The 17880-nt window shown below is 42.5% G+C and overlaps 2 protein-coding genes across 6 annotated transcripts; both read right to left on the reverse strand.

The window, feature by feature from the left end:
- Positions 1-656: 656 nt before the first annotated feature.
- On the reverse strand, positions 657-3797 carry LOC134862035 (uncharacterized). Its single transcript, XM_063879695.1, has 2 exons — positions 3542-3797; positions 657-3012 (listed from the first exon to the last, which is right to left on the reverse strand). Exon 2 carries the CDS (start codon positions 2996-2998, stop codon positions 2222-2224), a length of 777 nt encoding a protein of 258 aa, XP_063735765.1. The 5' UTR covers positions 2999-3012; positions 3542-3797; the 3' UTR covers positions 657-2221.
- A 2610-nt stretch (positions 3798-6407) lies between these two features.
- Positions 6408-17617, reverse strand: l3mbtl1b (L3MBTL histone methyl-lysine binding protein 1b). Of its 5 annotated transcripts, none has more exons than XM_063879942.1 (22): positions 17311-17617; positions 15743-15877; positions 15231-15426; positions 14907-15093; positions 14681-14810; positions 14365-14416; positions 14039-14133; positions 13813-13917; positions 13601-13736; positions 13085-13176; positions 12850-13001; positions 12477-12553; positions 12058-12143; positions 11858-11968; positions 11284-11398; positions 10961-11060; positions 10426-10620; positions 9913-10014; positions 9765-9829; positions 9491-9663; positions 8740-8802; positions 6408-7799 (listed from the first exon to the last, which is right to left on the reverse strand). In XM_063879942.1, the coding sequence occupies exons 2-22, from the start codon at positions 15851-15853 to the stop codon at positions 7671-7673; spliced, it is 2472 nt and encodes an 823-aa protein (XP_063736012.1). In that variant the 5' UTR covers positions 15854-15877; positions 17311-17617; the 3' UTR covers positions 6408-7670. The 5 variants fall into 5 exon arrangements, with proteins under 5 accessions (XP_063736012.1, XP_063736010.1, XP_063736011.1 ...); XM_063879940.1 differs by having other exon boundaries at positions 12450-12553; positions 17311-17614; XM_063879941.1 differs by having other exon boundaries at positions 14907-15120; positions 17311-17614.
- Positions 17618-17880: the final 263 nt, after the last annotated feature.

A 17880-nucleotide genomic window follows, 5' to 3' on the forward strand; every position in this document is an offset into this window, starting at 1 on the left:
TATACCAAAAAGTGTTGATCACAGCTTCTCTATCTCTCTTGAGGAACGGATAAATTACATGTGTCCTGAGTCGGTGCAGGGTTAAGCAGCTTACAGCCCACGGTCCATCTGCCTTTTTATGTATATACACAAACACAATAACCTATCTAAGGAGGATTTAACTCAGCTATATTCTCAATGCAGCAAAAAAAAAAAGGGAAAAAATGTCTTGCTGAGTTATGTAACGTCAGTGTTGTACAAGCACAGAGGAGAAACCTCAATGATTTCTTGAAATCTGTGTTGCCGCAGGACTATCTGCTTGTGTGTGAGGATGTTACCTTTCCTCTGGTCAGTTTAGTGACCGACTGAAAGAGGAATGATGCCTCTAAATAAAAATAAATACAACATGTATGCGGACAAACTATTCTTGCTACTGACAGCAGAAATGGTTAATCAAATATAAAGCAATTTAAAGATGATACTTTTGGAGGGTGTAGTTTGTGGTGTAGTTGAACAATATTGCATTATGCAGACATGGAGTCCTACCTAGCCTACCGTCATTGATAGAAATGGGCTGGACACAATAATAGAAACACTGTAGCATGCAAAATGACTTGAATAATTGACCTCTTGAAAACAATTTCAACAAAAAACAACATAATAACCCTGATAAAAGTTTGATTTATTGCAGTAATGTCCAATGAAACTGCATTTCAACTATATGTAACTTATAAAGTGGCCAATAAGTGTAGACAAAAAAATATGTCATGATAATCAGAAAACAAGCTGCAAATTCATGGTTAATGGACTTTGGTTGCAGCTCTGACATCCTGCAGGATTCCCTCCTGAATGTAAACACATCAGAGCATCTCTCACAGTGAGAAGGACTCGTGTATGTGTGAGAGTGAGGAGAGCGAGAAGGAGCCTGCAGCCTGTTGCAGGATTCAGACACATCTCCCCGACTCATACCTGCCACTGAAATATACACCCAGCATCTGAAAACAGCATAATGTACTGACATGAACCCTGTGTGTGAGAGGGAGATGGGTGCTGCTTTCAGGGAAATGTGTAGCTGCAAATTACTGTAAGCTTCGGTCTCAGTCGTCATCTGGATGGCAGGATCCCAGCATGGGCCAGAACAACAAGGAAATACTCTGCAGTCCTGAAGAACCTATAAAAACCTTCAGACTGATCCCCTGTGTAATTAGAGGCTGGGGGAGAAAACGCTGGCGATAATTAAAATCCTACCCCATTTACCTCTCAGACTTTTGCTTAATTGGACCCAAAAAAGCATTTCCCTCTACATTGTGTTTTGCTCTATTTTCCAGAAGCCAAGGATTGAGCTGGCGGATGGGGTATTTGAATAAAGCGTAGGAATCTGATGATGAAGCGAGAGGAGATGAAAGGTTGGGATGGTGGGAGTGTGAGGCTTCAGTTACACGACTCACAGGACCGCTTTTCTCAGTTAAACTGCGTCAGCCTCTCTTTTTTTCCAGTCATTGCTCTTTTCTTTTCTATCCACCATCTGATTGACATTCTTTAAGATCTCGCCTCACCACCCTCGAGAAAAGGGAAAAAAACTGAGCAGCTAACACTATGAATACAAAACAAAAGTTGAATTACAGTGAAGCACTGAAAGTTGCATGTGTACAGTGCAGCAGCTGGTATTTATAGCGGGGCTGTAGGTGTCGAGTGAGAGGAGTGTGGCCTTGTGTACTTCTCTTGTTTACACAGACACACAATTTCCTCAGATAAAGACTAGATTACAGTATGTGTGATATTAGATAAAGAGTCATTTAAAACCTAATCGGGCTCATCCTCTTAACCAAAACCTCTCGAGTGAGTAAATGTAGTTCCTCTGCAAGTGTGTCAGTTGGTCCGACTCCCAGTGCAGCACCTAAATAAGTTTTCAGCAATGCTCCTCAGGTCCAAATATGGTCAAACAAGCAGTGGCTTTTGGGGATTTGAGGCATGGGTGAGTTCAAAGACAACAAGATGGCGAGTTGACATCAAACACCACAGCTCCGAATCTTTCAAACGTGGGTGAGTCAGAGAACGATGTAGGACAAAAACACCCTTCACAGACAGTGACTCAGACCCACTGCGCCATTCGGAGGCACTAAAACATACCACCAAACATTTCATCTGTGTATTGAAGACAGCAAAGTCCCGTCTTAAGTGTGTGTCTGCACGTGAAACCTCCAAAATGAATCTCATCATGCAAATTTTATGAGGAAGAAGCTCAGTGTTGAGGAAGGCCTGTCCGTATGTTGAAGTTGATTTCACTGGAGTTGCAAGAGTCTGAGTACACTGAGGAGTGGGAGATGGACGGGCAGGGGGAGGGAGGGTGAGGAGTTGGCTCCTTGTGGTGGAGAACTTGGGCCAGAAGGGTTGATCTTCCTTCCATCTCCTCATCCTCCTCCTCTCTATCTCCCGCATCCGGAGGAGGCGGCGATGACGGCCTGCCGCTGAAGGTGTGTGTGTTCCTGTGAGGCGACCCACAGTTCTGGTTCGAGAGGGGGAGTGTGTGGGTCGGAGCGGCCCACTGCTCCCCCTCTTTCTCCTCCCACTGCTGACAGCCGAAACTGGGCTGCTCCTGCGAATCCTCCCAGCTCTCTCCCCCCTTGAGATCCTCAAGGTCGTCAGACGTCCCCCGTCTGAGGACTTCTTCGAGATCCCGGTTCTCGTACAGCAGCGTGGCGGCACAGATGAAGATGAATAGGCCCACACCCATGACAACGGGCCCGGCCAGCTTCATCCTCTCAATGTGGGTGCTGCCGCGCCCGCCAACCACAGGCTTTGGTGCCGAAGACACGTAGCCCGCCACCGCGACAGCCATGCCCACCAGAACCACCACCACACCAAGCAGGAGCCACACGCCTGGGGCTGAGCGCAGGGGAAGGGTGGTGTGGAGGGCTTTGCCTTTCTTCAGGTGTCTGCGGCATGCTGGGAGGCAACCAGGTGAGGAGAGGGAGGAGAGGGAGGAGGTGGGGCTGCAGGGAGGACTTGCTGCTGTCATCCTCTTGCTTCACACTGAATAGAACACGGAGGATAAAAGAATTAAGTCACAAAGTGTTGCATGTAGCCCCAAAGGGAGAGCACATGAGGTGTTTGGGAGAAGCTGGTTGACTCTGCAGTGCAGACAACAGGAAGTAGCAGCTTTAATAAGACATGTGGCTCCTCCAGTGTCTCTGTGGAGTCACACAGCTTCTCTGAACCCGGGCTGAACTGCTATCAAACCTTCATCACCATCATCATGGGAATAAAAATGACTGACCCCTTTCAGGATTTCGTGATATGAGTTAACAATCTCACTGCAGTCACAAATAAAGACGCACATTAGTTGGGTTATTGCTTCATCTGAACTCATGATTCCGTTTACCCCGAAGCGAGTGAACACTACGGGTGATTCAACAGGACGCAAGATGACAAATTGCTGTTTTATAAGTGCTTTTACGCATGCATCTTTAATGTTATATTATAATCCATGTTGCTGTCTATAATTCACTGCAGATCGCTGTCCGGTTACTTTAACGCAGTCAAAATCTGACAGGGTACTTGCCTTGTCTTGGAGGTAAATCCGAAGCAGAAAAGGGCTCTTCGGCATGATCAAAAATCAAACAAACACTGAGTTTCGATATTCCTCCCTCTCCGTTCGTGAAATACTGACTTTCCCCGGGTTTCTCTCCTCACATTACGACGTTTTCCATACCGTGTGCCCGTGAGCAGTGCAACAGCGCGCACTGCGGAGCCAGAAATGAAGCTTTTATAGTAAAAAAACAGTGTTACTAAAAGTGGTGCAAGCCGCTCTGCACGCCTCCCTGCGCCTCTCTGCCGGAGCGCCTCTGCAGCCTGTGTTTTCATTTGTCTCTGTGAGTAGAGGAGGGGTCGTGGGAATGTGAGGCTGGTCCAGGCCAGTCCCACGGTGAGCCTGGTTATTCTTAGTGATCACCAAACAGTGAGATCCTTCCCCCTGGCAGAAACCTGAAATATGTAGAGTAAATGCATCAAATGTAACCAGAAATGAATTTTCTCAATCAAAGGAACACACTTAGGTCTCCAACGATTTCTTTTCAAATACATAATGCTCATTTTTATTTTCTAGCTCTACAGCAACCATTGTAATCTCGGTTTAATCATTTATTCTATGAAAATCAATTAGCAGATGTAAGCAGATGTTTGCTTCACATAATTATTTCACTGTGATGTAACATTTGTTTATGCGTTTTATACAAACTGTGTTCTATTTTGGCTCTGTTTCCTATTCTCTAGGCTCTTTAATGACTCGTATTTAAATGTGTCTTCTGTTCATGTGTTTCTTTTGCTCTTTGTCTCAATGCTTTGAATGATTTATGTAAAGCGCTTTGAACTGCCTTGCTGCTATTTAAATAAACGTGTCATGTCTTAAAGGGGAACTCCACAGATTGTAAAGTGCTTTTCACTGGAGTTACACCTTGTAAAATGTCATGTGATAAATCAAATTGATTTACTGCTTGCCCGGAAAAAAGGTGGTCAAATACCTTTTGTGGCTGCATGCAGTAAATGTTCCTGAAATTGCCTTGTGATGTCACTTAAGGCAGTGTCGACTGAGGCGAAAGATTACAAGTTAAAAAATGAAACAAAATGAGAAAGAGGAGAAATTTCCGGATCTCTTAAGAACTCTCCTATCTGTGTAAGGCCTATGCGTTAGGCTACATTAGCCGCTACTAGCTTAACACAGCCACAGGTCTGACTGAACTGTTAGCGGTTGTCGTGCATTGTGGCTAAAGTAGAAGTCAAGTTTTGACTTACAAATATAAACCTTTGACTCTGCTCTAATTATTTCTTTTTCTACTTCTTAAAGTTACAGTGTTGAAGCTCTCCCGTTATTTCTCTTTTGTGGCGCCTTTGGCCATTAGCTTGATTGGCGGCTGTGTTTTTGGTTCTCACTTCCCAGATATGCAAACAGTGCGGGCCACTTATGTTTTCCAAAACATTTCTAATGAAATCAGCCGGGGTTAAATAGGCATCATCAGATGTGCCTAACTGTACAAAAGTGAAACGTGAACATTAAAAACAAAAACCATGTCAAACTAAATAACTGGCCATTCAAACACAAACAAAAGATTGTGGTTGAGATTGAAATAACTGTTTTTAAAGAACCAAACCCAATGGACAACACTTCTGTAATTTCTGAAAAGCAAAATGCTATTTCGCTGAATTGCATTACTCTTGCACCAACACTCAGCAAAAGGTGGACTCGTGTTTGACTTGATGGTGACAGGTGGTGAAATAACAGACGTTTTTGAAAGAGATGTTCACTTTTAACTGAGTCTGGCAAGGTTTTTTAAGAGTGCAATGTAGGTTTATAGCAGAATTAGTTTACCACATCCTAACGCACATGTTACTGGGCCACAGTTTTCGGCAATGGCAACAGGTGTCGTATCAGCCAGTAGACACAGCTGAGCCACCGGCCTGCATTGAGGTGGTTTAGGCTTTCCTATTGGTCAGGTGTAGGCAATACACAGCCTGGTGGTTTGAGGGTGAGCTGTGATGTGTTCTGCCCGATGCGCATGTGGGTCATGTGTGAGCAAAACAGAACCAGACAGTTTCCACTTTGAGGCCATATGGCAACATCCTGTCTTGACGAAAGGCCAACTAACTGTCATTTCATGGAAAACGTAGGCCAAAACACTTGAAGCTATTTATTTTAGCACAGTACATGCCCAGGGACTCATTACATAGATTGTTATTAATGAGTAAGAAGCATTTCACTTTTCTAGTTAATGGAGTAAGAGCTAGTTTTAACAACTTCAGGCTCAAGCCACATCTTAAGGGTCATACAGTACATCATCATCATGGGATGATTAATGTATTAAGAAAGAATAAAAAGCAAGTCCTCAAGTCCTTTTTCTTCTTCAAACAATTATGTAAATGAAACCACCTGAGAAGTTTAGAGAGGGAACCAGACTCTGTTGGTTTGAAAGGACACCTGAACCAAACCGGTTGGGAACAACTGGATAAGAATGAAATATTCATTTTAAGAGTTGCTTGTAGCCCCGACAAGTAATTAGTGGAGGAAACGTGCAGTATTTCTCTCTGAAAATAAAGTATTAACTAGAATAAAAGGAAAATACCAAAATAAAGTGCAAGTAAGTTTTTCTTTATAAAACTTGTTTTGAAACTTAACTTTTAAGCCGACACAGATTTCCGAAAAGTGTCATCACTTAAAGTTTAACAGCTACTGATAAATAAACTGGAACAAAAGCTAGTAGATACACCTAAGTGAAGTTTGTTTTGTCAAACTACGTTACCTCAAAAATGCCTTAAGTACTTGAGGGAATGTGTTTTCCCCTCCTGTGAATAATTAAGAACAGAAATGCAGCGATAAAGACCGGTTTAGTGCGATGTGTGTGGTAAGGTGACAGAGGTTGAATGAGGACAGCAGACAGTGTGCATATCATTTATTTTCAACCATTCACACACTTTCCGTCAGAGACACAGCTTACCTCGGAGCCAAAAACAGCGTACCATTGCCCTTTAAATTAGAATACATAAATAAAAGCCGTTCGCATATAAACAGTTGCTTGATGTCCACATTCCAACTCGGTGAAGTACACGCTGATTTACAAAGACACTGATCATGTTTGTTATGTTTCTTTTTTTCTCAAAGTCTTTGTATGAATTGAGGCTCGTATGTTCCACTGTCACAACGTCTTTCCCTCGTGGACAGATGTTAAGCCTTTGCATAACCAAGCAGGAGTAAACTGTTATGGAGCGAGGACAGTCCGTTTGTAGCTGTATACTATTTACAATATGAATGAAAATAAACAAGATAATATCAACAAAACAGCTGTTTTTTAAACATTCATTTTCATGTGCCGTTCCCATTAACAAACAAAGGAGATGGAGAGAGAGCTGGTTCGTTGTCTTGTTCCTATTTAAACTGCAAGATCTAACATTTAGCCCTTAGCCATGCTTGTCACAAAACAATCCTCTGACCAGAAAAGCACACGTGGGCTGATGGGGAATTACACCCTCATTTCTCAAACACTCTCACATCTGAACACACAAACACACAAAGTCTCTACCATCCCCCTTTCAATCTGAGCTTCAGCCAACTCCAATCTAATCAAACTGTCTCGCCTTCGGGGCCTGTGGAGTTGCCCACGTTCTCCATCTAGAGGAGACCGGCTGAACTACATAGTGCTTCTGCTCCACTAGGTTTCACATTTTAAAAACCTCTCGCCACCTCACGATTGTATTTTGCAGCTTTAAGAAAAGAAAGAAAAACTGTTGCCAAGTAAATGCAACAAAGCGCAAACGCTCTCGTTCCATCTGCTCTTCGCCCAAGCACCATCGCAGTTCAATAATGCAACACTAAATCCAATTCAAAAACTGTACAATGTTAAGAAGCATTGAAGGTGCCTGTAGTTCTTTTTTGAATGATTCAGTAAACAAACACGATAGAGATCAAGAAACTTAAAGTATGGAGGAGAACTCTCCCTCAGGCTGATCAGTACTGTCCATCATGGAGAGAGGGGGGGGGGGTGGACGTTTTTCTGAGATGATGGCTTCCACTTCTGTCTCTGTTGCAGAGCTCGACAGACACAACCTGTTGCAGCTGATTTGATCAAAAGTCTTCATAGCTGAGTGTCGATGAAACCAGGGCCGGTAGAGAGGGAGTGACTCCTCTTCAGTCTCTAGAGTTTCTACTCTTCGTCTGCGTTCTTCAACATCAGGATGGAGTTGAAGATCTTCAGGGCGGGTCCTAACTTGATGGACAGAATCTTGACGATGTCCGCCTGGGTGAGCAGCAGGAAGGCCTCGCCATCTACTTGCTAAAAGGGAAAGGAAATATAAGTTTGCTGAGTTTTTACAGATTAATCCAGACTCGTTTTAACTGAAGCTGCTGGTAAATATAACCATCATTAAAACAAGAAGAACTCAGTTATTATTGTGTTTCTCGCCACCTGGTGAATGTGCTATATAATCCCTTTCAACTGTGTTTACGGTCTCTACCAACAGATCAATATCTGGCTCTGCAGCGGCAGCATGGTTCCTTTATTCACACATGATTTTTTAATGACTTTATCATCATCTGAAAACTCATTGACTTTAATGAATTTTCTTAGTAATAAATGCTATGGGAATAATTTATTGGGCTTTAATGAACATCAGTATAAAACTCAAGCTCTACACGTCACCATAATGGGCTTAATGATCAATTCATGTTAAGTCAATTCATTCTGACAATAAAGGATTGCACCGTTTGACTAAAAGTATTGGCTATCAGAAGACATGAGATCAAAGGGAATTTCAGGGATGAGTTCTTAAGCAAATGTAAGAGCAGCGAACTGTATACATTACGCAGAGCTGCGAGGCAAACAGACTAATAAGGAAACCAAAGAGTTTGCACACTGGTACGACAAAAATATGATTCAACATGGTTGATATTTCAGACCCTTTTTCCATCTGCTTTATGTCAGACATTGAGATACACACAGGTGGCGCCAGGCATAAACATTGAATTCATTAAGTAAGTGCTTATTGCTGCCACCTGTGTGTGCCCCGTGTACGGGTTAGGGGTTTTAGCATCTATCTACTAAACTAAAAGCCGGAAATGATAGCACAAATCCTAAAACAGCTAACAATTTAAGGACATATTGGTCTTTTTAATTTAAAATAAAGTAATAATAATATAAACTGACTTTACTTTATTGATTATGAACGATATATGAAGTTGAATCGTGGTATGATGTTTGTCCGTCGGTTGCTTACCTCTGTTTTAAATGTAGCAGCGTGTTCTTTACATCCTGGTAGACCTTTGACAAATGTGGCGACCTGATGAGAAAAAGGGAAATACATTTCAGCACAGTGCTACAGAAATGCTGTCAAAAGCAAAAATGTAAAAAAATAATCGTAACCTAGAAAAACAAAAGCTTTACCAAACATCATTTTAAATGTTTTCTCTCATGACATTCAAAGCGTTTGTCGATGGTTTCGAACGAAGTTGAGAATGTCTTCACAAATGTATTTAGTATCCTTGTTCACACAGGTATATGCCACCCTTTTTTGGGCCAAGCAGGTCAGCCAACTGTTGTCTGAAAATGGCGGTGAGTTAGTTATTGGAAATGTGTGTATCACATGAGTCTGAAACCAACCGCTGGAATCTAATCCTACAAACACTATATTACAAATAATTGTGTCATTTTGTGTGTCTTCTTTTTAAACTGCAACTGTGCCGAGATAATGTCAGAGCAGAATCAATAGACGTGCAAAATATTAAAATGAATTCTGTTCCCAGCTTCAAACTTCTCGGTACAGCCCTACTATAAATCAGAGTGGCTTGCCTGCCTTTATGGAACTGACAGGCGGAAAGCGAGCACCATCTCGGTATCAGAAAGGCTCTGTTTGAATATTCATGCGCAGCTTCTCTGAACAACTAGCTGCCTTCATGTTGGGTGAGTGAAAGAGGAGCATGTCTGCCTCTCATGTGTTGGCGCCGTGCGAGTGTGTAAGCATGTCCGACCTCCTCTGCGCTCCAAGTGGCCACTCTCTTGGCAGTCAGCCCCAGGACCTCAGGCAGCAGCTGGCAGTGTTTGTCCCAGCAGAGAGCCACCCGGTGAGGGGGGGAGGCGGAGAGGCCGGGGGAGAACACTGACTCGTGGAGGGCCTGCTGGAGAGAGATGGCATCTGGAGAGGCTGCGGAGAGAGAGAGGGGGTGGGAGGAAGGGCAGCAGTGAGTGGGAGTGAGGTGCTGATTTACATGATTTATCACGTCTCATTTTCACATTCACACGCACCTTTACCGTGGCCGATCTCCTCTTTGACGTAGTGCATTTTCAAGTATTTGGGAACGGGAGCAGTTCTGAAAAGACATAAAAACTCTCAGTCTCACAGGAGAACATCTTTTACCATACACTACAGCAGCACAGCCTGATGTGGGGGTACCGTTTAGGCCTTGTTCCATTGTGGCTCTGCTCGATGGCTCCACCTGCTGGCTCCGGCTGAGCAATACGTCCCAAACGCTCAGCTTCCACTGTCACCGGTTTCCTAGCAACACACATAACCCGATCTCAGATACAGACAGCTGGATAGAGTTGCATGTCAAACAATAAAAGAAGTTCTATTTTAAAAAGGAACAGTTTTCCCCAAAAAACATATTTTAGCTCCTACCTGGAGGACTATTTATCAGTCCTGATAATTATTTCAAAAGAAGAGATGCCTGCCTTCATCAAATAACACGGAGCTAGATGGCACTCAAAGCGCCAAATAAAATAAAACAACTTAAAGCGTCTCTTTACAGAAATCTGGACCGGTTTTCTTTGTATGATACACACTCTCCATCGATTTTTGAGAGCAGTTTCCTGTAGGGACGTTTTTCTTTCTTCTCTTTTTTTGGGAGGGTTTATCTGTCCCTTTGAGGTGTGTACCTTCTGTGCTTTTAGAGTGACAGCTGCTAACCTGTTCTGAGGGTCTTCAGATCCTTCGGGCTGTTCTGAGGTTGTGGAGGTCTGCGTCGTAGTGTTTGTGGGAGGGTCCGGACGTCGCCCACGTGGATGAGGTCCACTGAGGGCGACGGGCCGTTCTCCGCTGAGGCGATCTGGCAGCAAGCCCTCTTTGTTCAGATTAACATCCGAGTAGGGACAGCTCACTTCACTGCACACACAAAACACACACAAACTCTAACCAGGTCCAAAACAACCCCCACTGTTTTCATGCTCTGCAATTAAACTGTTAATAGGCTGAAAAAGTATCACCTTAAAGACTCAAAACTCCCACACACACACACAAACAAGCAACACATTTAAACTACAGGCAGCCCACACAAGTAGAAATGATCTAGATTCTAAAAAAACAGAAAAGAAGAACATAGAATATAATAAATTCAGCATCAAGCAAGTGATTTGGAAAATAAGTTCATATGAAGATTGAAAAGCAATGAGAAAAAAACAGCAACAAAATAAATGAATCACAATACTGAGAATGTGCTACTAACGTGTAGTGTGTCCCATAGCGAGGTCCTCTGATGTGGCCAACCCCGTTGCATCCTGGGGTAGGACATCCTTGTCCCGGGGCGGTCACTAACTCAGTGGAGCCTGAAATATATACACACAGACAATTCATGTTCATAAATCTACGCGAAGAACTGAAGGAAGACCATTTTTCATTTTTAAATTCATTAAAGACTTCATACAGAAATGAAATGAAGGCGGAGGTAAACTGGTTAAGATACAATTCTGGATCTGCCTTACGACTGACCTCTCTGAACTTCAGGCAGGACAGACAGGAAGTGTGTGTGAGTGAGGGAGGGAGTCTCACCGTTGGGGTATTGCAGTGGGTGTCCGGTTTTCTGACACCATCCTACAGGGTGCAGATCAGGGCAGTCCGTCTCCACCCAATAGTCGTACTCTGAACTCCAGCCATCAAAATGAATCTAGATGAGAGGACAGCGCAGTACGCTAAATTAGACAGAAGTTGAAACACATACTAAATAAGTTACAAATGTTTTCTATTTGACTTTAAATGTATTTATTTTGCTTTTTGAGCAGCCATTCATCCTAACTCCTGTGGGTTGAAATCGGAGCTGAGCAGGCAATTGATCCACGGCATATTTAATTCATGTTCTTGTTATTTAAAATCTACAATACTGGACTGTGTAGGAAAAGCAAAAGGGATTTAATGTGAACCGACTGTGGCTTTGTGCTATCTCCTGGAATGTCTTTTACTTTCTCTGGTTCAATGTCGCAGTTGATGGAAATGCATGCCGTCTTCTTCCTCAAAGTATATTGTTTTATTTACTATAAGTTCACAACAACATTCTCGACTGATAGATTTCGCTTCTCTTTCATCTTAGAATAACTTTCCCTGATGCGGACGAGGAGGCGGTTTGTACCTTTAGTCGATGGTCCTCTGTGTCCACTACGGTTGAAACACGGATCAGCATGGGGTTCCTCCTATCCACAGCCTCCACTTTCATCCCGATCTGGAAGCCATGTGGAGGTCGCTGCAAACACAGGCAGAACAACAATCACATGATCCAATAAAGACCACGATCGTCGATATTATGATTATTTGTGCGTGTGAGAACTGTACCGGTTTGAAAGCCCGAGCGGGAGCCGCCTGTGTGCTCGTCTCCTCCAGGTATCTCTCCCATGAGAAACTTTTAGGTTGCTTATATTCTGCGGGGGGAGAGAGTTAAAGGCATTAGAGTCTGTCACGTGACCTTTGACCTGTGGATCAAAAACAAAAGACATCCACAGGAACTGACTTTAACTTCATTATTATTGGCTTCAATATACAGTATTTACTTATTTCTGACAGTAGCAACAATATTTGAGAACTATCAGAATATTTTCTACACACACAAGTTTTGATTTCACAAGTAAACAATAATTTCAGCAGAATGTAAAATTGATATTAGTATTTATTTCTGACAGTGTTAGATTCTGCATTCCCTATTGTATATTTAAGGAGTTTATACTGACCCACGTGTGTCTTGGTCTGTGTCTTACCAGCTGGGGTGGTCAGAGTTAGCTCAGCCTCTTCACAGTATCCCACAGGATGTATATACGGACTGCTAGCGTCACACCTTTACAAAAAACAACCTCTAGGTCACTAGGTACACAATAAACACCCAATTTTAAACTTTTCAAGCTGTACAGCTCTGTAAATCTTAATGTTTGCCCAACTTTCCCAGACCTTCTGTCCAATTTCAAACTTGTGAAGACCTGATTTCCTTTATATAACACTTGAAAACCCAGTCACTATGCTGATGTTGTAGAAACACTAAACTACCGTAGATTTCACTTGAATTGAAATGTACAGCAGGCCTCCAGGATAGCTTTGGATGATACCCATTCCCCCAATCAAAAACCAGACTCTTACCAATAATCATAAGTGTCGTCCCAATTATCAAAATGAATGAGCAGCCGGTTGTCAACAACAGCAGCAATGGTTGCTACACAGATCAACGAGGGGTTTTTCCTGTCGATCGCCTCCAGCTTCATCCCTGCTCTGAATCCAGATGGAGTCACAGACTGAAACAAAGAATAAAGCACACATATAAAACTGATTTTAAGAAACGTTTGATAGCTTTAGGGTTTACTGTGTTTTCACTCACTGTGTTGAGGCTTTTGAAAAGGTGTTTTGGGGCCAGCTGACCCCTACAGTTCTTCACATACATGCTCCAATTAAACTCTCCGTCCTTACAACCTACAGGACAAAAATCACGTTATGTTGTTTGTAATATACTGCAATTTTTTAATCTAATCTTTGTCCTGCGTAAAGGTCCTTGACAGTTTTATGTACTGTATTTAACTTCAGCCTGCTGTTTCTTTGATCAATGCTTAGTTAACTTAAAATCTGGGCATTATCTTTTAAGTTAAGTAAAAAAAACTGTAATAAAAAAGCTGGTTTAAAAGTAGAGCCTTCAATTGATCGTCTTATTTAAAGGGGTTTTGGTGAATGTTTTATCTTTGCAGTGATTTTGACTAACAATACTGTATGTTAATAAACTCACAGTTGGTGATTAACATTGTCGGAGGGAGGAACATGTTTGGTTTCCTTACTAAATAACTAAATAAACACAGTGGTAAATCACGGTTAGATGTGTCGGTCTGTGTGTGTTTGTGAATACCTTTCGGCAACAATAACTTATGCCCGTTCTTCTCACACCAAACAGCTGGTTTCATATCCCACGAGTCAGCATTGGCCCAGAAGTCGTAGCATTCTGGGTAACCATCAAAGTGGAGCCTTACTCTGTAGCCTTGGATCTGAAAGGCAAATGGATTGTCAGATTTTTCATCATAAACAGGGATGAAAATAGATGTGTTGTATTAGCACACGTACCTCTGCAACAGAGAGTACACAGAACAGAGAGGGGTGGGATGGGTCCAGCCCCTCCAGCTTCATCCCCACCTTAAAACTGTTCCTGCTCTGAGGAAATGTCTGGTGCTGCAAGACAAATGTTCAATCATAGCAGAGTCATGATTTGGCTTATTATGGACAAAATAAACAAAACCATCTGGTTTGTAAAAATATATATAAATTGGCCAGTGTATACGGGGGGAAATACCTCTTTGAATAGTTTAACAGGAGCAGCGATGGCTCTCTCCTCTTCCAAGTAAGCCGGCCAGCTCCATGCCCGCTTCTTATTGACTGGTGCAATCACTGAGGGTGGGGCACAAACACTCAAGTTTTATGTACAGCATGAGCACCTCCATCACAATCATGAGACATACAGATATTTCATTGTCATCTGATTATACTTATAGAACCTAACAAAATAATAATATCAAGTGCCATTCATTTCATGTTGTGTCACACGTACAGATTTACAGCATCTTTAAGACTTCAAAAAATGTATGAAAGACATGAAATGTTATCTTGAGCGGTATATACCCAGTTTAGCAATTTTGGCACCTCTTCTTCCCTTGGTCGTCTTGGCCTTTTCCTACAAAAGGTCAAATATAAGAATATGTCACAAATCAGAACTGTCAATAGTTAATTTTTTTATGATTTATGTATTTATTTCCACAAGGACCATGCATACAAATACATTCATCTCAGAAAGAAATCTTAAAGTTGAAGAGATAAATGATCAACATTGAAACATTTTGCAAGACCTCAGTAGTTACAGCAAAACACTGAACACGTGTGGGGCTTGTAGCTCTAAGTTAACAACACTGGTTAAAGAATAATAATGTATGCTCCTTACCTCAGGTTCTTCTTGGTTGTCTTCCTCTTCATCACCAGAATCCATATAGATTTTCCTCTTTTTGCGCACACGTTTCCCCAGCCTCTCACCCTCAACTGCTTGACTCTCCCTTGCTTCTGCTGGAGATGATCTGAATAAAACAAATATTTGTCTGGTGTTGAAACAAAAAGAAATGCAATCTTAAAGACAACAAAGACGTTAAATGACATTAAGTGTGTGATTGTACCTGCCGCTGGAGGGCTGGGCACAAGTAGAACTACAGAATTTGCCCTGAAGGAGGGCGTCCCGGGGAACACAGCCACCACAGGCCCGGCACCTTGACAGCTCCCCGTTTGGGCCCATGACTGCGTTAGAGCCAACCTCCACACTGGGACCAACCTCCACACTGGGGCCCTCCATACTGGGGCCTTCCTCTAGAGACAGAAGAACAGGACCGGGGGCTAAAACACAAAACATAAAGAAGGGCTGAAACTGACGGGTCCAGCATTAAAAGTAAAAACTGCACATCTTTACAAAAACATACTTTTAGGGGTTAAACGTGCTATCATACCTTTACTTTGAGACGATCCTGGCTGACTCTGATTGGCTGAAGCTGCAGCTTTGCCAGTCTGTGATTGGCCCTCCGGTGGAGGAGTGGGCGTGTGAGACTGTGCTGGGTCCAAGGCCTTGCGGTTAGGCTCTGGCTTCTGACCTTTGACCTCCAGGTCTGTGACGATCTCAAGAGTCCCAAACTCTGTCATGCGGAACTGAAAGACACAAGTAAGGTGTAACAGGTGTGCTCATCACAGAAACATCATAAATAAAGTTACAAGAGGACAGCCAAAAGATGAGTCACACTGCTAAAATATATGGCATGCCCTGCGTAACATAGCTCTCGCTCAAGGTTAAGGTTTTCTTTTAATTTTTAGAGAGTTAACAGAGGTGGTTTTCTTAAGTAAGGTTGCCAGCCTCTGCTTTAAGACCGAACTCTGCTCTTACAATTCGGTGTGTGATCTAAGACTAAAACACAAACATTAAACACTCAGAGATGATCCTCGACAGGAACATAAATCTCTCTCATACCCTGATGTCACTGCCTGGCAGCGTGGCAATACCATCCTTCCAGTCCAGGGCACCCATCATATCAAACTCAGCTCCCTGGGAGGGGCCATCACTGGGTGGGGTGTCGGTCATTCCCACTCCTCTGATATGACCAACCTGCAAAAAACATAATAACAGTCACATAGTCACATTAAATATACTGTCAACTGATGCTAAAATGTGGTTGAATATAAAGTTTCAGTCCAAAACTATGACTTAAATTATGCCATTGTTTTCCGTCTATTTTGCCGACTGTGTGTGATCATCACAGTGAATCAGCCCTCCTGTATGGTTTTACCAACAAGGTGCTCCAAACTACGAATGCAGTTTGTACCTGCACTTGTAAACAGCATTACCCAACATCACAGCTAGATGGCGACTGTGTGCTGGCTTGCAGGACACCATGCACTTCGATTTCACACAAACAGTCAATAATAATATTGTTTTGCTGGTCAACTAAGAGCGAAATGCGTGCACAAACAGACCCATTATAGTGAACCGTCCTCGGGACTATTGACAAACAGGAGGAAAGATGTCTTAACTTGAAGTTAACCACATAAGTTCATCTTTTCTTCGTTTTAACAGTATCTCCTAAAACCGGCTGTTTGCCTGGTTATTAACAACTGAGAGGGTCACTTGTTTGTCATTTTCCAAGAAAACACTGTGTCTTGCACTGACTGGCCAAACTTAAAACCGTTTTAATCTGACTGATATTACGATATAACGTTTTACTGTTGACGCATGTTCAATACTGAATTAAAATGATATTTTCTGTTTGCATGTAGGGTCATAAGCATGTTAAAAGTCAACAACAGCCTGAGCTAATGTATCTTGGTTAAGTTTGACTTTGCACTTGATACCTCAGTTTTATTCTAGCCATTAATAAGTGTCTGTAGGAGCGCCCATGATTAGCATTCGTCTTATACAAAATGGCGGAGCATAGGAAGAGGCCACCAACACGTTTAAACTATGTAAATTACTCAAGTTACCCATTTAAACAAATCATGCAAAGCTGCTACACGTCGAACAAAAGCAAATGCTTGCGGTGTAATTTCCTGACTTTGTGTTTTCCGTCACTCGAGTTATTTTCTTCACTTTCCCCTTGTCACGGAATGTCAGCCCAGGTTGCTAGCTAGCGCTGACATGAAGCTAACAGTCAGCTAGCTCCATTCCGTTCAATTGAACTGAGGTTTGCTAGACAGCTAGCCCTAGCATTGTGACTGGATGCAGCCAGCTAAGGACAATCTGTAATAAATAAGTTTCCCAGTTAATAACAAGAGAAAAACGCATAATGCAAACCACCAATATTTCGCACAATATCACACATACGCACAATAACATCACGCTACTGTTACGAGCTTCAACATTGTTGCTTGATTAATTTCTTCAATAGAAACTTGAAAAAAACGATTTATTCTCGCCGTCTTAAATCAGAGTGGAAATATTGTAAACTAATACGCAAGACCAAGGCCGCTTTTTTCAAAGTGTGCCAATGTTAATAACAATAAATTAGTATTAAAGGCAGTATTGTTTAAAAATGTGGAACTCACCTCGTTTCTGTTTTAACTCTTATTTAGAGCTGCTGGATAGAAGGATGCGCATGCGTGCAACATGCGCTGCCTGACAACTTTGGGTCTCGGAAAAGTTCAGTTTACTATCGGTGGTCAATACTAGGCCTGTTTACACTTATAACACGCCCAACAACTCAGTTCAGTGCCGATATAACGATAACTACCGATGGACTCAAGCTTATATCCCCGTTTTGCTCACAACTGCACAAGAAGTAATTCCCTAAACAAGTACGATAGTGTATCAATGAGCGCGGGGACCGCAGTGTATTCCATAACCGATGAGGAGCGATTTCCCCTGTCGTTAACTGGTGTTACAGTAAACCCTACCGTAAAACAGCTGATTTGTGTAGATGCAGTTCAAGCACAGGCGATTATCAGTTTATATACGGCGCTGCTAACTGTAGGATTAAACACTCAGGCCGGTGAAATCCACCGAAGTGACTATTTCTAACCGAAAAAACGACCCAAATACGTTACAACACAAGATGTTGCACTAGTTTGACTCTTAAAACATATCCACAGTTATGTCGGCTGGTGCGTATGAGAGCT

The sequence above is a fragment of the Eleginops maclovinus genome, chromosome 3, assembly GCF_036324505.1.
Source record: "Eleginops maclovinus isolate JMC-PN-2008 ecotype Puerto Natales chromosome 3, JC_Emac_rtc_rv5, whole genome shotgun sequence".
Lineage (NCBI taxonomy): Eukaryota > Metazoa > Chordata > Actinopteri > Perciformes > Eleginopidae > Eleginops > Eleginops maclovinus.